Source organism: Mobula hypostoma, chromosome 6, assembly GCF_963921235.1.
Source record: "Mobula hypostoma chromosome 6, sMobHyp1.1, whole genome shotgun sequence".
In the NCBI taxonomy this organism is placed as follows: Eukaryota; Metazoa; Chordata; class Chondrichthyes; order Myliobatiformes; family Myliobatidae; genus Mobula; species Mobula hypostoma.
In genome coordinates this window covers 76,790,325-76,815,574 of record NC_086102.1, presented here as the reverse complement: position 1 = coordinate 76,815,574, position 25,250 = coordinate 76,790,325, and the positions used below count along the sequence as shown (strand labels likewise).

General features: G+C 43.3%; 1 protein-coding gene across 2 annotated transcripts in view; it reads right to left on the bottom strand.

The window, feature by feature from the left end:
• Positions 1-25,250, bottom strand: part of mospd2 (motile sperm domain containing 2) — a 129,925-nt gene that overhangs the window by 17,492 nt on the left and 87,183 nt on the right. For both annotated transcript variants that reach the window (XM_063051034.1, XM_063051033.1), the window contains exons 11-12: positions 20,784-20,880; positions 11,773-11,869 (exon numbers count right to left, since the gene is read on the bottom strand). In XM_063051034.1, the coding sequence (XP_062907104.1) occupies positions 11,773-11,869; positions 20,784-20,880 (194 nt within the window). The remainder of the gene's footprint in view (positions 1-11,772; positions 11,870-20,783; positions 20,881-25,250) is intronic.

Genomic DNA, 25,250 nt, shown 5'->3' with positions numbered 1-25,250 from the left:
TGAAAACATAATGGATTTTTCACATTTAAAAATAATGTAATAAAACTCACATGCTTGAAATATTGCTTCATATATTAAAAAATGTTAACTGCTAAAATGCCTGGTTTGCTATGTAAAAGTTCTTTAGTATGATTGGCTTTTCGGCCAACTTGATGACAATACTACTGCTAAATACCATGGAAGAACATTGAAATACTAATGATAATCGATGGTGAAACAAGGAAGTCCAAGGCACAAAATCTTCGTGGACAGCATTTCAAGGTTAGCAACAAGTCAAGTAGCTGGATACAGAACAGGGCAGGATCGTGCTAGCCTGCTCCCCTATCCTTCACAATCACTCTTCACATACACTTGCCTAGTTTGGTGGATCTATGTTGCTAGCCTAAAACACATCACAGACAATATTACCTTCCATGATAAAAGGGCTTCTGGAGGTGGACTGAATAAGCTACACCCGAAAAATTGCCTCAAAGCTGTAACAGCCAGGAAAGTTCTACTCATCATGTTCTGAACTGTAAGTTTTCAAAATGGATTTGTCATCAAGTTAAAATTGAACATTTAGAAATCTATTAAAATATCAGAAATCATTAAAAACATCAAACTCAAAATACATAAATTTATTTTTAGTCTCACAACTTCAATCACAAATCAGTAGAAGCTCATATTCAAATTTATTTATCCATATAGCTGAGAAGTCATCAATGTCTTCAGTTAGAACATGAAATGATGTGACGTCATCAGAAAATGGATTTCCAAGTATAAGTGTTTAGTTTGTATCCAATAGTATGACATGGGTGGCCACTTTTTTCTGGCTTGTCCTCAAACAGTTGGAACTTGTTTGGGTTTCCTTGCAAGCTTCTAATTTGGCTCTATCTTCCTTGCAGTAATTCCCAGTCTGCCTTTGCTGATGATTGCGGTCAACAAAGAAGGGTGCCGTCAACAGATAGGGTTATCATTAATTTATAGACAGAATATAGACAGCTGCAAGGCTGCGGGACCGGACGGCATCCCAGGGCGGGTACTCTGGAAGTGCATGGCACAACTGACAGGTGTGCTTATAGACATTTTTAATCTCTCCCTCTCCCAGTGTAGAGTGTCCGCCTGCTTCAAAACATCCACCATTGTTCCTGTACCCAGAAAGACCAAGGTAACATATCTGAACGACTGGTGTCCTGTCGCATGCTACCACCCACACTGGACCCCTATCATTCGACTACCGACACAACCGATCAACAGATGATGCAATAGCCACAACTCTACAGACTGTCCTTACACACCTGGAGAAGAGGGATTGTCGTTCTTGGACTATAGTTCAGCATTCAACACCATAATTCCCTCCAGGCTTGAAAAGAAGCTCAGAGACTTCGGCCTACACCCTGCCTGTGCAGCTGGATCCAGGACTTCCTGTCAGATCGCCAGGTGATAAGAATGGACTCTCATCTCTGCCCCTCAACACAGGGCTGTGTTCTGAGCCCTCCTGCTTTACTCTCTGTAAGCCCATGACTGTCGCCACACATAGCTCTAATCTGCTAATTAAATTTGCTGATGACACTACATTGATTGGCCTCATCTTAAATAATAACGAGGCAGCCTACAGAGATCATCACCCTGACACAGTGGTGTCAAGAGAACAACCTCTCCCTCAAAGTTGCAAAAAACAAAGGAGCTGGTTTTGGACTACAGGAGGAATGGAGACAGGCTAAACCTTATTGACATCAGTTGATCTGGGTTTGAGAGGGTGAACAGCTTTAAGTTCCTCAGTATACACATCACCAAGGAGCTCATTTGGTCTGTACACACAGGCTGTGTGGTGAAAAGAAGTACAACAGCGCTTCATTCACCTTAGACAGTTGAAGAACTTTGGCATAAGTCCCCAAATCCAAAGGACTTTCTACAGGGGCACAATTGAGAGTATCCTGACTGACTGTATCACTGTCTGGTATGGGAACTGTACTTCCCTCAATTGCAAGAATCTGCAGAGTGTGGTGTGGATTGCCCAGTGCATCTGTGGATGTGAACTTCCTGCTATTCAGGACATTTACAGCAACAGGTGTGTAAAAAGGGCCCAAAGGATCATTGGGGACCCAAGTCACCCCAACCACAAACTGTTTCAACTGCTACCATCCGGGGAACAGTACCACAGCATTAAAGCCAGGAACAACAGCCTGTGGGACAGCTTCTTCCACCAGGCCATCAGACTGATTAATTCACGCTGACAATTGTATTTCTAAGCTATCTTGACTGTTCTGCTGTATATACTACTTATTACAAATTACTACAAATTGCACAGAGACATAACGTAAAGATTATTACTCCTCATGTATGTGAAGGATGTAAAAAATAGTCAATTTAATCCAGCCCACGATCATGCCTTACAGCCCACAATTTGTCCTGAACTAATTAAATTAGTGATCAAATGCCCAACTGAATTAATCCCTTCTGCCTACACAATTTCCATATTTTCCACTCCTGCACATTCATGAGCCCATCTAAGAGGCTCTTGAACTTCTCTATTGTATTTGCCTCCACCGCCAATCCAGGCAGCACACTCAAGGCAACACCACAATGCAAAAAAAAACTTGCCCCACACATCTCCTTTGAACCCACCCCTTTCCACCTTAAACACACCCCCCCCTAGATATTAAACATCGGAAACCTGGGAACAAAGATATTGGCCGTTTATTTGAGAAGACAGGTGTATAGGGTTGAGTGGGGTCTGGGCTGAATGGCCTAATTCTGCTCCTATGTCTTATGGTCTAATTCTATCTATGCCTCTCATAATCTTACAAATGTCTATCTGATCTCTCCCTAGCCTCCCATACTCCAGAGAAAACAAACCAAGTTTATCAAACTTGTTTATCAATGTACATCCTTATAAATATCTACAGTCTCCAAAGCCTTGACATTTTCCTAAAATGAGGCAACCATAATTGAATGCAATATCGCAGATGTAGATGATTTGCAATTATAGAAGCTAATACACATGTATTCAATGTTCCCTCTAAATTTTTTATTATTATACATCTGTGCGCACCAACCATTGCTCTGAGCAGGAAATTTTTACATGGCCTAAAAACTGCATTAAAATTTTAATGTTTTTTTGTAATATGCATACAATGAATATTTAGAAAGAAAACTGAAAAATCACATACTTTTTGATTTTATTATTTGAAGGGTATAATACCGTACAAGGAAATTCTTTCACGTTTCATAAAAGTTTTCTCATCTGTCTTTATTACAAATCCATTTCCTATAAACACTGTCCAGATTAATATTGCATCTAGTTGAAAGATGCGTCTTAATCTGCATTAGATCATCCAAATGTTCTGCTTCTAATCTGTTTATAGATTTACTTTTGATTGAATTCATACGACTGCATCCACATTCACAGTCAACACTAAAAGCTTGAAATATTCCAACAATGTCAACAAGAATTGACAACTCTTCAAAATCTTCATTTCTAAGCATGTGGTTCAACATAGCAGTGAATGTATTGACTTCCTCAGAAACAACAAATTTGAAATCACGATGTTGTAGTGATTATTTTGAGGCAATGCCTTTGGAGTTCTTAATAAAGTATTTTTTGTCAGTTATGCAACATTCTCTTTTCCAAATTCAGAATTGGTTGTTTTTGAAATAGCAACAGGGTCAAAAACTTGCCATTCTCTTAGTCATTGTCAGGAAATCTATTATCTAAGTGATTCAACACACGTTGAAAGAATCAAAGAATAGGTACTGTAACAATGTAAGAACTTATAGATTCAAGCGGATTCTTCACTTTACCACTCCAATAAACAGTATCACCAAGATGCTGCGACTGTAACTTTTGCATACTGCAGCACTACAATTGTACTCAAACAGCTTTTCTGAAGGAATTTACAAAGAGATGCCAGATCTTCTAAAACATTAGTAAGGACAGCTCAATGCTACTCCATATTGTGAATTGGTTAAAATCTTCAGGCAGTAGTTGCTGATTAGATCGTTACATTTGTTACCTTGCTGTTTGCATTACTGGATCAAAGCTTTGCAATTCCTCATTAAAGCAGCAACGGCAAAATGCCTTGGCAGCCATCTTATTTCATCTAGTGGTCTAAATGAAACAACATCACATACTATGATATCAGCTAGTTCTTTTAGCTTTCCTTTTTTAACTAATAACCTACTGAATATTGTATACCCTACTCGTCACAGTGTTTCAATGTTCTACATAACTGATACTTTTCTCGCCAAGCATCATCTAATCCCAGGTCTTCTCTGGGTGCAGTGTGGAAAAATTGCTGCCCCACCATTCTTTCCAAACATAAAATTTGCCTCGTCTGACATAAACAACACCATCTTTTGAATAGATTGCTGATGATATAAATATTTTTATTGCTTCAACAATAGTGATACTCTCAAATGTAGCTAGTTTCAAAATACCCACACAGTCTTATAGGAAGTTTCATTTTCTGGTAGAAACTTAAACACAAAATTAACATTTTCTGTACAGAAATGTCTGTACTTTCGTCAGCAAATCGTGTATGGAAAGCAGATTTCTACAGTTCTTCCATTATCTGTTTCTGAAGCACAAAGCTGATGTACTCAACAAATTCAAATGCACAGTCCTTGCTGGGCCAACTCTCTGGTATATTTACATATTTGGTCACATGTGAATTAATTTCTTTCACTGAATGCATAGAAGTATTAATATTAATTGCTAAGAAACTTATCAATTACCACTTTAAACATATCAAGAGCTAGACTTGTTTTGTGCATCTTGTTTCACTCTTACTTCATGCTCTTCTGTGCAAAATTTACATTTGTTCTGGTTGTGTAATTTGGTTACTGCATCTATGAATTCTCTGATTAAGATGTCATGTTAAGTAATCTAACTTCCATTTTTCCCATCACTGAACTCTCCTCCAACTTCCACTTCTGCACAAGTCGTACAACAGCATTGTCAGAATATTGATTTGTAAAAATATCAATTTTTTTTGATGCGAAGATGGTAGTTCAATTTCCATGAGTTGCAAATTTTGAACAAACTTTGATCTTCAGAGCATTTAACTCTTCTGATTCTCTTTTCAACATTAATATCCTAAAAATAATTTTGAGAATACTAAAAATAATAATTTGAAAAATGCAAGTCAGAAATATATAATTTTAATAAATAACCAGTCATGCAAACAATTTTATAACAAAACTTTTACCTTGCTCAAACAATTCTTTAATTTAAAAATTCTAAATAGATTATGATTTCTTTGAAAGATTACTCACAAAAAAACAAAATAGAGAATTTTTCACATCAAACACACAACTGAAACACAAGTAAACGATGTCAGGCATTCAAAACAACTGACAAGCAGATTGGCAAAAGTAAAATATTTTGACTTGATGGTGTCAGATTCAACAGACCAGCTGTTTATAATAATGAACTACTTTAAATCTTTTTATTGAATAAGTATACAAAAGGGTAAGCCACATATATAATAATGAACTACTGACTTCCATTCTGTGTTTATTGTTACAATTTGTAACAATGCTGTAACTTGAAACACTGACAATGTAAATACATCGATGCTCTAAAATGTATTGAAGTAAAGGTTATGGTACTTTTATAATTTAGAAACTATGGATTATATCATTAACATAATTAATTACATTTTTAATTATATTAACATAGATTTCACATTTATATATGCAAAATTTCAAATTAATATTAACATAATATAGAAGAAAATCCCAGCTGCACGTCAACAAAGGCTATGCATGTTTGAGCATTTCAGTTATTGTACGGCTGCACATCCGCACAGCTTAAAGGGAACAGTGCTGCATCCCCTTTAAATTTGGATTAAATATTCTAATAATGGGTTAACACTTAAACCATAGAACCATAAAAACAACAGCACAGAAACAGGCCCTTTGGCCCTTCTTGGCTGTGCCGAACCATTTTCTGCCTAGTCCCACTGACCTGCACACGGACCATATCCCTCCATACACCTCCCATCCATGTATCTGTCCAATTTATTCTTAAATGTTAAAAAAGAACCTGCATTTACCACCTCGTCTGGCAGCTCATTCCATACTCCCACCACTCTCTGTGTGAAGAAGCCCCCCCCTAATGTTCCCTTTAACTTTTCCCCCCTCACCCTTAACCCATGTCCTCTAGTTTTTTCCTCCCCTTGCCTCAGTGGAAAAAGCCTGCTTGCATTCACTCTATCTATACCCATCATAATTTTATATACCTCCATCAAATCTCCCCTCATTCTTCTAAGCTCCAGGGAATAAAGTCCTAAACTATTCAACCTTTCTCTGTAACTCAGTTTCTCAAGTCCCGGCAACATCCTTGTAAACCTTCTCTGCACTCTTTCAACCTTATTTATATCCTTCCTGTAATTTGGTGACCAAAATTGAACACAATACTCCAGATTCGGCCTCACCAATGCCTTATAACAACTTCATCATAACATTCCAGCTCTTATACTCAATACTTTGATTAATAAAGGCCAATGTACCAAAAGCTCTCTTTATGACCCTATCTACCTGTGACGACACTTTTAGGGAATTTTGTATCTGTATTCCCAGATCCCTCTGTTCCACTGCACTCCTCAATGCCTTAAAATTAACCCTGTATGTTCTACGTTGATTTGTCCTTCCAACGTGCAATACCTCACACTTGTCAGTATTAAACTCCATCTGCCATTTTTCAGCCCATTTTTCCAGCTGGTCCAAGTCCCTCTGCAGGCTCTGAAAACCTTCCTCACTGTCTACTACCCCTTCAATCTTTGTATCATCAGCAAACTTGCTGATCCAATTTACCACATTATCATCCAGATCATTGATATAGATGACAAATAACAATGGACCCAGCACTGATCCCTGCGGCACACCACTAGTCACAGGCCTCCACTCAGAGAAGCAATTCTCTACCACCACTCTCTGGCTTCTTCCATCGAGCCAATGTCTAATCCAATTTACCACCTCTCCATGTATACCTAGCGACTGAATTTTCCTAACTAACCTCCCATGCGGGACCTTGTCAAAGGCCTTACTGAAGTCCATGTAGACAATATCCACTGCCTTCCCTTCATCCACTTTCCTGGTAACCTCCTCGAAAAACTCCAACAGATTGGTCAAACATGACCTACCACACACTAAGCCATGTTGACTCTCCCTAATAAGCCCCTGTCTATGCAAATGCTTGTAGATTCTGTCTCTTAGTACTCCCTCCAATAACTTACCTACTACTGACGTTAAACTCACCGGCCTATAATTTCCCGGATTACTTTTTGATCCTTTTTTAAACAACGGAACAACATGAGCCACTCTCCAATCCTCCGGCACTTCACCTGTAGACAGCGACATGTTAAATATTTCTGCCAGGGCCCCTGCAATTTCAACACTAGTCTCCTTCAAGGTCCGAGGGAACACTCTGTCAGGTCCCGGGGATTTATCTACTTTAATTTTCCTCAAGACAGCAAGCACCTCCTCCTTTTCAATTTGTACAGTTTCCATGGTCTCACTACTTGATTCCCTCAATTCCATAGATTTCATGCCAGCTTCCTTAGTAAATACAGACACAAAAAACCTATTTAAGATCTCCCCCATTTCCTTTGGTTCCGCACAAAGCCGATCACTCTGATCTTCAAGAGGACCAATTTTATCCCTTACAATCCTTTTGCTCTTAATATACTTGTAAAAGCTCTTTGGATTATCCTTCACTTTGACTGCCAAGGCAACCTCATGTCTTCTTTTTGCCCTCCTGATTTCTTTCTTAAGTATTTTCTTGCACTTCTTATACTCCTCAAGCACCTGATTTACCCCCTGTTTCCTATACATTTCATACAACTCCCTCTTCTTCTTTATCAGAGTTGCAATATCCCTTGAGAACCAAGGTTCCTTATTCCTATTCAATTTGCCTTTAATCCTGACAGGAACATACAAACTCTGCACTCTCAAAATTTCGCCATTGAAACATGGCATTTCAAACAAGAAATCAAATTTCTGACTGCATTCTAACTCAATGATCTATGAAGGGCCAAGGGCATGTCCTACAGTTTGGAACTATTACCTTCCTTTGTGTTCAGCCTTATTAATGGCCCTCATTTCATAACTTGTGTTCCATTGTTCAATCTGTCTCCATTAAACCACTGAAATGATGAGCTTGTTTACAATTTACCTCATGGCATCCTGAGCCTCACCCTTACAGACATTCCCTTTATCGTATCCATCACTCTTCACCATGCTCTGCAACTTAAAACCCATTTGGTTTCCTTCTCTTTCCATTTCTAACAAAGCAATAACGATCCAAAATATTAACTGTTTCTCCTTTCACAAATCATGCTGAGTGCTTCTACCATTTTTAGTTCATATTACCATCTCCGATTTTTAAAAATATATTTTTGATGACTGGCCAAAGGAACAGCTGAATATTCAACAAAATGCACACTACATATTTAAAGTCTACTGTTGAAACACCAAAGTATTTATATGAATTTCCAACTATCAGACAAAACCATTGTTTATCTGAGCTCAGAAATTTCTAGAGTACATTTATGTAATTTACTTATGAATGGCAAAATATTTTTATTAAACTGGCAAAGTGAGCAAAAAATATTCCTTATGAATTAAGCTTTGAGCAGTATATTAACATATTATAACATAAATGGGGTGTATGGGGTGTCAGGGAGGGGTAGCACCTCTGGTGGGGTAACATGTCACGTCCTTTTCAAGGCGGTTAGTCCACCTTTGCTCCCCACCTGGCACTCAGCTCTCACCTGTGGCTCCCCGTAGCTGTTTGCATGCGACAGTGGCCACACCCCAGGCAACCGCTTCGACAAGCCGGCTAAACCAGGTGAGGGGTAGTCGACGGGTCTCAAACCCTCGGTGAGATAGGGAGTTGTCTATCCCAGCATGTGAAGACAGACTCCGGCGGATTGAGCGGACGAGACCAATGGAAGGTCCAACGGTCAAGAAGGCGGTCTCTGCAAGCGTCGTGGAACGTGTAGAGCAGGACAAGACACAGAAGACGTCCTGGTCATCCACTGCGCCTAGTCCCATCTCCAGCCGTCTCGACTCTGTCTTGCCACTGGATCCAGATGGGAATTGGGAAGAGAGAGTGAGGCTGACGCTGCGCAACTGTCCCTCACTTAAATCCAAGTCACGCACTAGTCTCGACACCATCAATAATGGTGTCGAGGTCCTCATCGATGTTGACGATGGACGAACACACACAACATATTTAAATGCCTATTCTAAAAACATCATAACTACATTCACAAATAAATTCTCAAAGCTAGGTTTAAAAAAAATTTCAAAATGATGCATTGTTGTATTTTAATATTTAATACTAAGATATTGCAAGGCTATTATTGGAACAAACATCTCATGATATTTTGCTCTTCACTGAGGCATCAGAATTTCTATGAGCAGTTAAGAGCACATTTTGTCAGATATGAGAAAAAAATGTGATAAAGAAGCATAATTTGCAATAATTTCAATTTTACCTTAACCAAAGGCCCAGTGCTTAATAAAAACAAGTCTTTCACAGGGTAAATATTAGTTCTGGTAGGCATTAGGGGATATCACCATGGTTCAGCAAATCTTGATAGGAATAATCCTTAGAACAATATTATCTACCAGTTAGAGTTGCAGTTCATAAATTACAATGATTTCCCAAATGCTCCATGAAAAGAAGCATTGATAGCAGCACTGCAGGACGATACAAAACAGAAAGTAGAAGCTACTGTATAAAAACAATTGCTTCTGAACAAAAAAATTCTCAGAAGTTGTTATTTATCCTAGGACCTGATAGCACACACCTTGGATTTTGATGGGAAAATGTTGGATATCTTGAGTTGAAACTGGAGCATCCAGAAGAAGCCCACGTGGTCACGGGGCGTACATACAAACTCCCTACGGAGTGTGGCAGGAACTGGACCCAGATTGCTGGCGATGTAAAATCTTACGCTAACTGCTACGCTATCATGCTGCCCATTTGGTTCACCAGTGCAGAGGAGGCCACGTCGTGTACACCAAATACAGTAGACCAGGATGGAAGAGGTGCAGGTGAACTTCTGCCTCACTTGGAAGAAATGTTTAGTTCCTGGGGGAGGCGACAGGAGAGGTGTAACACATTCTTCAGTGCCAGGGATCAGAAAGAGATGCAGGGAATGGGGAGGAATGAGAGGATAAATTAGTCTCGTGAAGTAGAAGGTGGGGAAAAGGTGGGGGGGGGGGAGAAAATGCGTAGCAAAAAGAAAGGGGGGGGGTTATGTGACTGGTTTTGGAATCCCACTAGAGCTGGCAGATGATGATGTGGTGGATGCAAGGGGGAGAAAGAAAGGACCATGGGAACTCTGCTGCTGCTCTGCCTTCCCTAGTACATGGTCTCCACTTGAAATATTAATTTGCATCTTTTGCCCCACAGATGCTACCTGAACCACAGATCTCCCATCATTGCTTTTTTTAAATTCAAGATTCAGCATCTGTGATCTCTGGTTTCTTTCTAATTGAGATGTTTTACACAACTGTTATTGCTTGCAATCATTTGCTATTACAAAAAGAACAAACAGGTGAACTGAAAGACTATTTCCAGTTACACAAGCAGTATCATTTTCTTTCATTTAAGATCACAAGCTTGAAAAGCAGAAGCGAATTACATTTACTACTAACTTTTAAAACCCTGAAATCCAAATGTCAACACTAAATATATTTTTACTATTTTCTGCATGATCCTTCAGAGTTTAGGCAATATTCACACCAATTTCTGCTATTTGTTTGAAAACAGTCTAGTAAAGACATTTACAAAGATCTTTCTTCCTTTTTTCACAAAAAAATCATTTTTTGATCTCTTCTTCTTGGAAAATTAACTAAATTGCTGATTTCAAATTACTGATGATATGTTTTTATTAGGAGGACAATAGAGTTGAGAGCCGAGATGCATGAATAAAAGCTTGCATTCAGCACTTATATATTCCATAGCAATTCAGTAAAACATGCTGCTTCTTCAAGATAAACTTCCAATACATGCAATCTGAGCAGAATTTTTTTAAAAAACTAGCTAGCTGGACCAAGCAAAATGTACACTCGGTGGTCACTTTATTAGGAACTCCTGCTCATTAATGCAAATATTTAAATTAGCCAATCACGTGGCAACAACTCAATGCATAAAAGGGTACAGACATGGTCAAGAGGTTCAGCCAATGTTCAGAACAGACATCAGAACGGGAAAGAAATATGATCTAAGTCACTTCGACCAAAGAATGATCGTTGGTGCCATCTCAATGATTGTGGTTTGAGCATCTCAGAAACTGATCTGCTAGGGTTTTCAAGCACTGCAGTCTCTAAAGTTTACAGAGAATACTGCAAAAAACAAATAAACAATTGAGTGAGTGGCAGATGTGTGGGTAAAAACGCCTCGTTATTCTGAGAGATCAGAGGAGAATTGCCAGACTGGTTCAAGTTGACAAGAAGGTGACAATAACTCAAATTATCAAGCATTGCAACAGTGGTGTGCAGAAGAGCATTTATGAATGCACAGGGTGTCGAACCTTGAATAAATAAGCTACAGCAGAAGACCACACTAGGTTCCACTCCCGTACCTAATAAAGTGGCCACTAAATGCACATCTTTAATTAGATGGAATACTGAGGAAAAGTATAAAAGCCAGATGGCTTAATGATTACCAAATATGTTTGCCTAAATCAGTTGAGTTTTTATTACTAATTGAGTTTTTTTACATTTAGCAATGCACTTGACAGAGAATAGTTAACATATAAAAATAGCATTTACCTCCATGAAGTGATACCAAAATATCCATTGAAGTACCAGGTTCAAAGCTACCATTACTGGGTTTCACTCTGTATTTATCAGGCGCTGTTGTTCTAACCTGTATTTCAAAAAAAGCAAAATAAAAACTTCAATATTAATCAGTTTTATTCCATTTTGAGAATCATAATATAGTCATAGTCATACTTTATTGATCCCGGGGGAAATTGGTTTTCGTTACAGTTGCACCATGAATAATAAATAGTAATAAAAACATAAATAGTTAAATAGTAATATGTAAATTATGCCAGGAAATAAGTCCAGGACCAGCCTATTGGCTCAGGGTGTCTGACTCTCCAAGGAGGAGTTGTAAAGTTTGATGGCCACAGGCAAAAATGACTTCACAATCCTATCTAAAAACATTTTAAAGATGTATTTTAAAAAATCTGCACTTTTAGGATGTAAAAGAAATCAAAATAGAAATGCAAGTTTCAAGCAATTACTACAAAACTTAAATGCAGTTAACACGCCTGCTCACTAGTTGCTTGAATTCAACTTGAATATACAGGGAAAATATTCAACCTGGTGTGGATATGATTTGATAAGGGAACTCAAGGTAAAGGAGCCATTAGGAGGTAGTGACCATAGTATGATAAGTTTTAATCTACAATTTGAGAGGGAGAAGGGAAGATCAGAAGTGTCAGTATTACAGTTGAACAAAGGGGACTATGGACACGAGGGAGGAGCTGGCAGAAGTTGACTGGAAAGATGCCCTAGCAGGGATGACAGTGGAACAACAACGGCAGGTATTTCTGTGAATAATACAGAAGGTGCAGGATCAGTTCATTCCAAAGAGGAAGAAAGTTCCTAAGGGGAATAAGGGGCAACCGTGGACGACAAACAAAGCCAAGGACAGTATAAAAATAAAAGAGAGGAAGTATAACATAGCAAGGATGAGTGGGAAGCCAGAAGATTGGGAGACTTTTAAGGAGCAACAGAAGATAACTAAAAAGGCAATACGGGGGGAAAAGATGAGGCACGAAGGTAAGCGAGCCAGGAATATAAAGAATATAAATGTAAAAGCTTCTTCAGGTATGTGAAGAGGAAAAAATTAGTTAAGACCAAAGTTGGGCCCTTGAAGACAGAAACGGGTGAAATTATTATGGGGAACAAGGAAATGGCAGATGAGCTGAACATGTACTTTGGATCTGTCTTCACACGAACAATCTCCCAGATGTAATAGTGGCCGGAGGACCGAGGGTAACAGCAGAACGGAAGGAAATTCGCATCAGGCACAAAATGGTGTTGGGCAAACTGATGGGAATGAAGGTTGATAAATCCCCAGGACCTGATGGTCTGCATCCCAGGGTACTTAAGGAGGTGGCTCTGGAAATCGTAGACGCATTGGTAATCATTTTCCAATGTTCTACAGATTCAGGATCAGTTCCTGCGGATTGGAGGGTAGCTAATGTTAGGAAGAAGTGCAGTCGACGTTTCGGGCCGAGCCCCTTCGTCAGGACTAACTGAAGGAAGAGTGAGTAAGGGATTTGAAAGTTGGAGGGGGAGGGGGAGATCCAAAATGATAGGAGAAGACAGGAGGAGGAGGGATAGAGCCAAGAGTTGGACAGGTGATAGGCAAAAGGGGATACGAGAGGATCATGGGACAGGAGGTCCGGGAAGAAAGACGGGGGTGGGGGGGGAGGAAACCCAGAGGATGGACAAGAGGTATATTCAGAGGGACAGAGGGAGAAAAAGGAGAGTGAGAGAAAGAATGTGTGCATAAAAATAAGTAACAGATGGGGTACGAGGGGGAGGTGGGGCTTTAGCGGAAGTTAGAGAAGTCGATGTTCATGCCATCAGGTTGGAGGCTACCCAGACGGAATATAAGGTGTTGTTCCTCCAACCTGAGTGTGGCTTCATCTTTACAGTAGAGGAGGCCGTGGATAGACATGTCAGAATGGGAATGGGATGTGGAGTTAAGATGTGTGGCCACTGGGAGATCCTGCTTTCTCTGGCGGACAGAGCGTAGATGTTCAGCAAAGCAGTCTCCCAGTCTGCGTCAGGTCTCGCCAATATATAAAAGGCCACATCGGGAGCACCGGACGCAGTATATCACCCCAGTCGACTCGGAATAAGTGCTACACATGCCCTTACACTTCCTCCCTTACCACCATTCAGGGCCCCAAACAGTCCTTCCAGGTTGCCTCACCTGGAAGGACTGTTTGGGGCCCTGAATGGTGGGAAGGGAGGAAGTGTAAGGGCATGTGTAGCACTTATTCCGCTTACACGGATAAGTGCCAGGAGGGAGATCAGTGGGGAGGGATGGGGGGGACGAATGGACAAGGGAGTTGCGTAGGGAGCGATCCCTGCGGAATGCAGGGGGGGGGGAGGGAAAGATGTGCTTAGTGGTGGGATCCCGTTGGAGGTGGCGGAAGTTACGGAGAATAATACGTTGGACCCGGAGGCTGGTGGGGTGGTAGGTGAGGACCAGGGGAACCCTATTCCTAGTGGAGTGGCGGGAGGATGGAGTGAGAGCAGATGTACATGAAATGAGGGAGATGCGTTTAAGAGCAGAGTTGATAGTGGAGGAGGGGAAGCCCCTTTCTTTAAACAAGGAAGACATCTCCCTCGTCCTAGAATGAAAAGCCTCATCCTGAGAGCAGATGCGGCGGAGACGGAGGAATTGCGAGAAGGGGATGGCGTTTTTGCAAGAGACAGGGTGAGAAGAGGAATAGTCCAGATAGCTGTGAGAGTCAGTAGGCTTATAGTAGACATCAGTGGATAAGCTGTCTCCAGAGACAGAGACAGAAAGATCTAGAAAGGGGAGGGAGGTGTCGGAAATGGACCAGGTAAACTTGAGGGCAGGGTGAAAGTTGGAGGCAAAGTTAATAAAGTCAACGAGTTCTGCATGCGTGCAGGAAGCAGTGTCAATGCAGTTGTCGATGTAGCGAAGGAAAAGTGGGGGACAGATACCAGAATAGGCACGGAACATAGATTGTTCCACAAACCCAACAAAAAGGCAGGCATAGCTAGGACCCATACGGGTGCCCATAGCTGCACCTTTAGTTTGGAGGAAGTGGGAGGAGCCAAAGGAGAAATTATTAAGAGTAAGGACTAATTCCGCTAGACGGAGCAGAGTGGTGGTAGAGGAGAACTGATTAGGTCTGGAATCCAAAAAGAAGCGTAGAGCTTTGAGACCTTCCTGATGGGGGATGGAAGTATATAGGGACTGGACATCCATGGTGAAAATAAAGCGGTGGGGGCCAGGGAACTTAAAATCATCGAAAAGTTTAAGAGCGTGAGAAGTGTCACGAACATAGGTCGGAAGGGATTGAACAAGGGGTGATAAAACCGTGTCGAGGTATGCAGAAACGAGTTTGGTGGGGCAGGAGCAAGCTGAGACAATAGGTCGGCCAGGACAGGCAGGTTTGTGGATCTTGTGTAGGAGGTAGAAACGGGAAGTGCGGGGTGTGGGAACTATAAGGTTGGTAGCAGTGGATGGGAGATCCCCTGAGCGGATAAAGTCGGTGATGGTGTGGGAGACAATGGCCTGGTGCTCCTTACTGGGGTCACAACCGAGGAGTAAATAAGAGGAGGTATCCGCGAGTTGTCACTGTGCCTCGGCAAGGTAGAGGTCAGTACGCCAGACTACAACAGCACCCCCTTTATCGGCGGGTTTAATAATAAGGTTAGGATTAGTGCGGAGGGAGTGGAGAGCAGAGCGTTCCGAAGGAGTGAGGTTGGAATGGGGACGAGGTGCGGTGAAGTCGAGACGGTTGATGTCCCGTCGGCAGTTAGCGATAGAGAGATCCAGAGCAGGCAGAAGACCAGAGCAGGGTGTCCATGAAGAAGAGGAGGGTTGAAGACAGGAGAAGGGGTCATCGGTGGGGGTGGAAGAGTCCTTGCCGAAGAAGTAGGCTGGGAGACGGAGACGGCGGAAGAAAAGTTCCGCATCATGGCAAACACGGAACTCGCTGAGGTGTGGGCAAAGGGGGACAAACGTGAGGCCCTTACTGAGAACAGAGCGTTCTGCCTCCGACAGTTGAAGGTCGGAGGGGATGGTAAAGACCCAGCACGGATGAGATCTGGGATCGAGGGGGGAGGGGGGAGGCTGGGGGTGTCAATGGAGAGGGGAGGATTGGGGTGAGAGGAAGATGGAGCCTCCAAGGGCCCAGGAGCTGACGGTGGGATCTGAGGAAGACGGGGCTGAGGAGTGGTGGTGGGGGATGGGGAGACGGGAGTCACAACAGCAGCACATAAAGACCCGGCCCCTCCCCCCTCTGATCCCAGATCTCATCCGTGCCGGGTCTTTACCATCCCCTCCGACCTTCAACTGTCGGAGGCAGAACGCTCTGTTCTCAGTAAGGGCCTCACGTTTGTCCCCCTTCGCCCACACCTCAGCGAGTTCCGTGTTCGCCATGATGCGGAACTTTTCTTCCCCCGTCTCCGTCTCCGAGCCTACTTCTTCGGCAAGGACTCTTCCACCCCCACCGATGACCCCTTCTCCTGTCTTCAACCCTCCTCTTCTTCATGGACACCCCGCTCTGGTCTTCTGCCTGCTCTGGATCTCTTTATCGCTAACTGCCGACGGGACATCAACCATCTCAACTTCACCGCACCTCGTCCCCATTCCAACCTCACTCCTTCGGAACGCTCTGCTCTCCACTCCCTCCGCACTAATCCTAACCTTATTATTAAACCCGCCGATAAGGGGGGTGCTGTTGTAGTCTGGTGTACTGACCTCTACCTTGCCGAGGCACAGCGACAACTCACGGATACCTCCTCTTATTTACCCCTCGATCGTCACCCCAGTAAGGAGCACCAGGCCATTGTCTCCCACACCATCACCGACTTTATCCGCTCAGGGGATCTCCCATCCACTGCTACCAACCTTATAGTTCCCACACCCCACACTTCCCGTTTCTACCTCCTACCCAAGATCCACACACCTGCCTGTCCTGGCCGACCTATTGTCTCAGCTTGCTCCTGCCCCACCGAACTCGTTTCTGCATACCTCGACACGGTTTTATCACCCCTTGTTCAATCCCTTCCGACCTAAGTTCGTGACACTTCTCATGCTCTTAAACTTTTCGATGATTTTAAGTTCCCTGGCCCCCACCGCTTTATTTTCACCATGGATGTCCAGTCCCTATATACTTCCATCCCCCATCAGGAAGGTCTCAAAGCTCTACGCTTCTTTTTGGATTCCAGACCTAATCAGTTCTCCTCTACCACCACTCTGCTCCGTCTAGCGGAATTAGTCCTTACTCTTAATAATTTCTCCTTTGGCTCCTCCCACTTCCTCCAAACTAAAGGTGTAGCTATGGGCACCCGTATGGGTCCTAGCTATGCCTGCCTTTTTGTTGGGTTTGTGGAACAATCTATGTTCCGTGCCTATTCTGGTATCTGTCCCCCACTTTTCCTTCGCTACATCGACAACTGCATTGACACTGCTTCCTGCACGCATGCAGAACTCGTTGACTTTATTAACTTTGCCTCCAACTTTCACCCTGCCCTCAAGTTTACCTGGTCCATTTCCGACACCTCCCTCCCCTTTCTAGATCTTTCTGTCTCTGTCTCTGGAGACAGCTTATCCACTGATGTCTACTATAAGCCTACTGACTCTCACAGCTATCTGGACTATTCCTCTTCTCACCCTGTCTCTTGCAAAAACGCCATCCCCTTCTCGCAATTCCTCCGTCTCCGCCGCATCTGCTCTCAGGATGAGGCTTTTCATTCTAGGACGAGGGAGATGTCTTCCTTGTTTAAAGAAAGGGGCTTCCCCTCCTCCACTATCAACTCTGCTCTTAAACGCATCTCCCTCATTTCATGTACATCTGCTCTCACTCCATCCTCCCGCCACTCCACTAGGAATAGGGTTCCCCTGGTCCTCACCTACCACCCCACCAGCCTCCGAGTCCAACATATTATTCTCCGTAACTTCCGCCACCTCCAACGGGATCCCACCACTAAGCACATCTTTCCCTCCCCCCCCTCTGCATTCCGCAGGGATCGCTCCCTACGCAACTCCCTTGTCCATTCGTCCCCCCCATCCCTCCCCACTGATCTCCCTCCTGGCACTTATCCGTGTAAGCAGAACAAGTGCTACACATGCCCTTACACTTCCTCCCTTACCACCATTCAGGGCCCCAAACAGTCCTTCCAGGTGAGGCAACACTTCACCTGCGAGTCGACTGGGGTGATATACTGCGTCCGGTGCTCCCGATGTGGCCTTTTATATATTGGCGAGACCTGACGCAGACTGGGAGACCGCTTTGCTGAACATCTACGCTCTGTCCGCCAGAGAAAGCAGGATCTCCCAGTGGCCACACATTTTAATTCCACATCCCATTCCCATTCTGACATGTCTATCCACGGCCTCCTCTACTGTAAAGATGAAGCCACACTCAGGTTGGAGGAACAACACCTTATATTCCGTCTGGGTAGCCTCCAACCTGATGGCATGAACATCGACTTCTCTAACTTCTGCTAAGGCCCCACCTCCCCCTCGTACCCCATCTGTTACTTATTTTTATGCACACATTCTTTCTCTCACTCTCCTTTTTCTCCCTCTGTCCCTCTGAATATACCTCTTGCCCATCCTCTGGGTTCCCCCCCCCCTGTCTTTCTTCCCGGACCTCCTGTCCCATGATCCTCTCGTATCCCCTTTTGCCTATCACCTGTCCAGCTCTTGGCTCTATCCCTCCCCCTCCTGCCTTCTCCTATCATATTGGATCTCCCCCTCCAACTTTCAAATCCCTTACTCACTCTTCCTTCAGTTAGTCCTGACGAAGGGTCTCGGCCTGAAACGTCGACTGCACCTCTTCCTACAGATGCTGCCTGGCCTGCTGTGTTCACCAGCAACTTTGATGTGTGTTGCTTGAATTTCCAGCATCTGCAGAATTCCTGTTGTTTTAGCTAATGTTATCCCACTTTTTAAGAAAGGAGGGAGAGAGAAAGCAGGCAATTATAGACCAGTTAGTCTGACATCAGTGGTGGGGAAGACGCTGGAATCAATTATAAAAGTTGAAATAGCGGCATATTTGGATATCAGTGGCAGGATAGGTCCGAGTCAGCATGGATTTACGAAGGGGAAATCATGCTCGACTGATCTTCTGGAATTTTTTGAGAATGTAACTATGAACATGGACATGGGAAAGCCAGTGGATGTAGTGTACCTGGACTTTCAGAAAACCTTTGATAAGGTCCCACATAGGAGGTTAGTGTGCAAAATTAGAGCAAATGGTATTGGGGGTAGGGTACTGACATGGATAGAAAATAGCTTGGCAGACAGGAAACAAAGAGTGGGGATTAATGGGTCCTTTTCAGAATGGTAGGCAGTGACTAATAGGGTACCGCAAGGATTGGTGCTGGGACCGCAGTTATTTACAACGTACATTAATGATGTAGATGAAGGGATTAAAAGTTACATTAGCAAATTTGCAGATGACACAAAGCTGGGTGGCAGTGTGAAATGCGAGGAGGATGTTATGAGAATGCAGGGTAACTTGGACAGGTTGCGTGAGTGGGCAGATGCAGTTTAATATGGATAAATGTGGGTTATCCACTTTGGTGGCAAGAACAGGAAGGCAGATTACTATCTGAATGATGTCAAGTTAGGAAAAGGGGAGGTACGAGATCCAGGTGTCCTTGTTCATCAGTCACTGAAAGTAAGCATGCAGTGAAGAAAGCTAATGGCATGCTGGCCTTCATAACAAGGAGAATTGAGCACAGGAGCAAAGAGGTCGTTGTACAGGGCCCTGGTGAGACCACACCTGAAATATTGTGCACAGTTTTGGTCTCTAAATTTGAGAAAGGACATTCTAGCTATTGAGAGAGTGCAGCGTAGACTCACAAGGTTAATTCCCAGGAGGGTGGGACTGTCATATGTTGAAAGACTGGAACGACTGGGGTTGTATACACTGGAATTTAGAAGGATGAGAGGGGATCTGATTTGAAACATATAAGATTATTAAGCGATTCGACACGCTAGAGGTGGGAAACATGTTCCCGATGTTGGGGGAGTATAGAACCAGAGGCCACAGTTTAAGAATAAGGGGTAGACAATTTAGAACGGAGTTGAGGAAAAACTTTTTCATACAGAGGGTTGTGGTTCTGTGGAATGCTCTGCCTCAGAAGGCAGTGGAGGCCAATTCTCTGGATTCTTTCAAAAGAGAGTTAGATAGGGCTGTTAAAGATAGCGGAATCAAAGGTTATGGGGATAAGGCAGGAACTGGATACTGATGGTGGATGATCAGCCATGATCACAGTGAATGGTGGTGCTGGCTCCAAGGGCTGAATGGCCTACTCCTGCACCTATTGCCTATTGTCTATTAGATGGTTAATGCAAATACATCTTAGAGCAAACTACTGTGAATGACAAAGTATTCTTTGCCACTCAAAACTTCAGAATCAATATTCAATGCAATGTTAAGTGAGTGCTTCAAAGTAACATGAAAATCAGCAGCTTGCAGCTTAATACAGTCATGAAGCAAAATATTTAAGAGTATTCAAAGTAGCAGCAGTTGGTGCAATCTTGCCATACATAAATTAACAACTCCATTTTCTACATAATAGATAATCCTTAAAGTACTTAATTGGTTGCGTCTTGCAAGAGGATATTGTGCAACATGGTTGAACATAAACCACCTTCTGTGTGTCTGCACAGAATCCTACCTCTTAGCTACATGTCAGGTTCCTCCATCAGCACCTCCACCCAACCAGCAAACGACCAATGAAAAACATAGAGGCACAATCTGGGAGCGGCCAGCCCTGGCTGTCTTTAACATTGACTCCAGATTCTGAATTCCCATGGCAACACATCAAAAATGGACAACAAACCTGTTTACAATCCATTGCCCCAAAGAATCAAGTATTATTTGTTCACCACGGAATAACAATAGGAAAACAACATAAGTTAAATCCATATTTCTTCTGACATAATTCAAGAACATTTGCTCTAATTTCAGCTAACTTCCACAACTATACAACTTTCATTACATGACGGCAAACTGAATGGTTATCAAACAACTTACCTTGAAAGCAACAGGGTTCCTTGTCACATTGGTCAAAACTATCAAACATTTTGTTTCTCCACTTTCTTTACAACCAAAGTGAATATCTTCAGCAGGACTGTTTCAAATAAAAAGAACTATTTAACACATGATTTGTTGAAAAAAAGCACATATATTGTGTGGACACAGAAAATTGGTTACATGAGCTAGCATCTATAATGTTGCCCACAAAATTACTTATCATGAATAACCCTTTAGGACAGGGGTCCCCAACCTTTTTTGCACTGCGGACTGGGTTAATATTGACAATATTCTTGCAGACCGGCCGGCTGGGGCAGGGTGGGGGGGGGCAGGGTGGTGGTGTTCAAGTAGGGTTAAACTCACCTCCACATGTCTTTTACAGTTGGGGTTGCCAACTATCTCACTCCCAAATAAGGCACAAAAGTAGCAGTCAAATACAGGACAGTGTTTACCCTGACAAAGACTACCATGACCATGAAGCCTTGCGGGGGCACCTGTGTGCTCATGCGTGATGTGGGCATGCATGTACGTGCTGATTTTTTTCCCCCCCCACAAATCAGTTTTGACTTAATCTTCCTGACTACACTGTACATACATTATTATAGGCTGTGTATTTATCATATCATTCCTGCTTTTACTATATGTTACTGCTATTTTAGAGTTTATGTGTTACTTGGAATGATTTGGCAGGTTACTTTTTGGGTCTGGGAATGCCCAAAAATTTTTCCCATATAAATTAATGGTAATTGCTTCTTCGCTTCACACCATTTCGGCACGAAAGGTTTCATAGGGACGCTCTACCTTAGCGTTGGAAATACGGGACAAGGGTGGTCCTGTATGGATCAAACCAATTTAGCCCAATATACAGGATGTCCTGGCAAATACGGGACAGTTGGCAACCCTATGTTCAAGTTCAACAGTGCGTGACAGGGAATGAGGAAAGGTGCAGCTGACTCATATCGTTTCCTCACAGCCCGGTAGCACATACTTTGCGGCCCGTTACCGGTCCGGTGGTTGGGGACCGCTGCTTTAGGAAAGGGAATGTGTGCCTCCCTTACCCAGCTTGACTTGTGTGACTCAAGGTCAATATAAATTGGAGTTGTAAGTTAAATGCCTTGAGCTGTGCTAGGAGAATCATAACTCAGGCTTAAAGATCTTTTGACCTACCTGGAGATTGATACAGGTGAAGTGGCAGTGGGAGTCTTCAAACTTGATTGTTCAAACCCTCAATGCGTTATAACAAATATGTGCAAAGAAACCTTCTGATTACAACCCCTTGTTTTCTCTCAGCTAATGAATCTGCATTCCTCAATCTTCAGAACAATTCTTTAGAAATGCATGAAAGTAGCAAGGACAGAATGCATCTTCAGTTGCATTTTATATTAATGATGAACATCATGAAATCCGATGTTCATCATTAATATAACTCAGCCAAGTCCTTAAGATAAAACTGCCATCCAAACTACCAGGAGAGAACAACATGACTGAACCTATCAATTCAAACAACAGGAATTCTGCAGATGCTGGAAATTCAAGCAACACACATCAAAGTTGCTGGTGAACGCAGCAGGCCAGGCAGCATCTATAGGAAGAGGCGCAGTCGACGTTTCAGGCCGAGACCCTTCGTCAGGACTAACTGAAGGAAGAGTGAGTAAGAGATTTGAAAGCTGGAGGGGGAGGGGGAGATGCAAAATGATAGGAGAAGACAGGAGGGGGAGGGATAGAGCCGAGAGCTGGACAGGTGATAGGCAGAAGGGGATACGAGAGGATCATGGGACAGGAGGTCCGGGAAGAAAGACGGGGGGGCGGGGGGGTGACCCAGAGGATGGGCAAGAGGTATATTCAGAGGGACAGAGGGAGAAAAAGGAGAGTGAGAGAAAGAATGTGTGCATAAAAAAGAGTAACAGATGGGGTATGAGGGGGTGGTGGGGCATGGGTAGCCTCCAACCTGATGGCATGAACATTGACTTCTCTAACTTCCGCTAGGCCCCACCTCCCCCTCGTACCCCATCTGTTACTCTTTTTTATGCACACATTCTTTCTCTCACTCTCCTTTTTCTCCCTCTGTCCCTCTGAATATACCTCTTGCCCATCCTCTGGGTCACCACCCCCCCCCGTCTTTCTTCCCGGACCTCCTGTCCCATGATCCTCTCGTATCCCCTTCTGCCTATCACCTGTCCAGCTCTCGGCTCTATCCCTCCCCCTCCTATCTTCTCCTATCATTTTGCATCTCCCCCTCCCCCTCCAGCTTTCAAATCCCTTACTCACTCTTCCTTCAGTTAGTCCTGACGAAGGGTCTCGGCCTGAAACGTCGACTGCGCCTCTTCCTATAGATGCTGCCTGAACCTATCAATTGATAGTATCAATTCCAAAGAAGAAGCATACAAATTAGCCAAACAAAGTGGCTCACCTGAGGACTGGGAGGACTGAGGACTGAAATTCAGAGTTCAGCAGAGGAGGACAAAGGGCTTAATTAGGAAGGGGAAAAAAGATTATGAGAGAAAACTGGCAGGGAACATAAAAACGGACTGTAAAAGCTTTTATAGATATGTAAAAAGGAAAAGACTGGTAAAGACAAATGTAGGTCCCCTACAGACAGAAACAGGTGAATTGATTATGGGGAGCAAGGACATGGCAGACCAATTGAATAATTACTTTGGTTCTGTCTTCACTAAGGAGGACATAAATAATCTTCCAGAAATAGTAGGGGACAGAGGGTCCAGTGAGATGGAGGAACTGAGCAAAATACATGTTAGTAGGGAAGTGTTGTTAGGTAAATTGAAGGGATTGAAGGCAGATAAATCCCCAGGGCCAGATGGCCTGCATCCTAGAGTGCTTAAGGAAGCAGCCCAAGAAATAGTGGATGCATTAGTGATAATTTTTCAAAACTCGTTAGATTCTGGACTAGTTCCTGAGGATTGGAGAGTGGCTAATGTAACCCCACTTTTTAAAAAAGGAGGGAGAGAGAAACCGGGGAATTATAGACCGGTTAGCCTAACGTCAGTGGTGGGGAAACTGCCGGAGTCAGTTATCAAAGATGTGATAACAGCACATTTGGAAAGCGGTGAAATCATCGGACAAAGTCAGCATGGATTTGTGAAAGGAACATCATGTCTGACGAATCTCATAGAATTTTTTGAGGATGTAACTAGTAGGGTGGATAGGGGAGAACCAGTAGATGTGGTATATTTGGATTTTCAAAAGGCTTTTGACAAGGTCCCACACAGGAGATTAGTGTGTAAACTTAAAGCACACGGTATTGGGGGTAGGGTATTGATGTGGATGGAGAATTGGTTAGGAGACAGGAAGCAAAGAGTGGGAATAAACGGGACCTTTTCAGAATGGCAGGCGGTGACTAGTGGGGTACCGCAAGGCTCAGTGCTGGGACCCCAGTTGTTTATAATATATATTAATGACTTGGATGAGGGAATTAAATGCAGCATCTCCAAGTTTGCGGATGACACGAAGCTGAGTGGCAGTGTTAGCTGTGAGGAGGATGCTAAGAGGATGCAGAGTGACTTGGATAGGTTGGGTGAGTGGGCAAATTCATGGCAGATGCAATTTAATGTGGATAAATGTGAAGTTATCCACTTTGGTGGCAAAAATAGGAAAACAGATTATTATCTGAATGGTGGCCGATTAGGAAAAGGGGAGGTGCAACGAGACCTGGGTGTCATTATACACCAGTCATTGAAAGTGGGCATGCAGGTACAGCAGGCGGTGAAAAAGGCGAATGGTATGCTGGCATTTATAGCGAGAGGATTCAAGTACAGGAGCAGGGAGGTACTACTGCAGTTGTACAAGGCCTTGGTGAGACCACACCTGGAGTATTGTGTGCAGTTTTGGTCCCCTAATCTGAGGAAAGACATCCTTGCCATAGAAGGAGTACAAAGAAGGTTCACCAGATTAATTCCTGGGTTGGCAGGACTTTCATATGAAGAAAGACTGGATGAACTGGGCTTGTACTCGTTGGAATTTAGAAGATTGAGGGGGGGATCTGATTGAAACGTATAAAATCCTAAAGGGATTGGACAGGCTAGATGCAGGAAGATTGTTCCCGATGTTGGGGAAGTCCAGAACGAGGGGTCACAGTTTGAGGATAAAGGGGAAGCCTTTTAGGACCGAGATTAGGAGAAACTTCTTCACACAGAGAGTGGTGAATCTGTGGAATTCTCTGCCACAGGAAACAGTTGAGGCCAGTTCATTGGCTATATTTAAGAGGGAGTTAGATATGGCCCTTGTGGCTACGGGGATCAGGGGGTATGGAGGGAAGGCTGGGGCGGGGTTCTGAGTTGGATGATCAGCCATGATCATAATAAATGGCGGTGCAGTCTCGAAGGGCCGAATGGCCTACTCCTGCACCTGTTTTCTATGTTTCTACGTTTCTAACTCCTGTCTGAGCAGTACACAAGAACACAAGAAGTAGAAGCAGGAGTAGGCCATCTAGCCCATCGAGCCTGCTCGCCA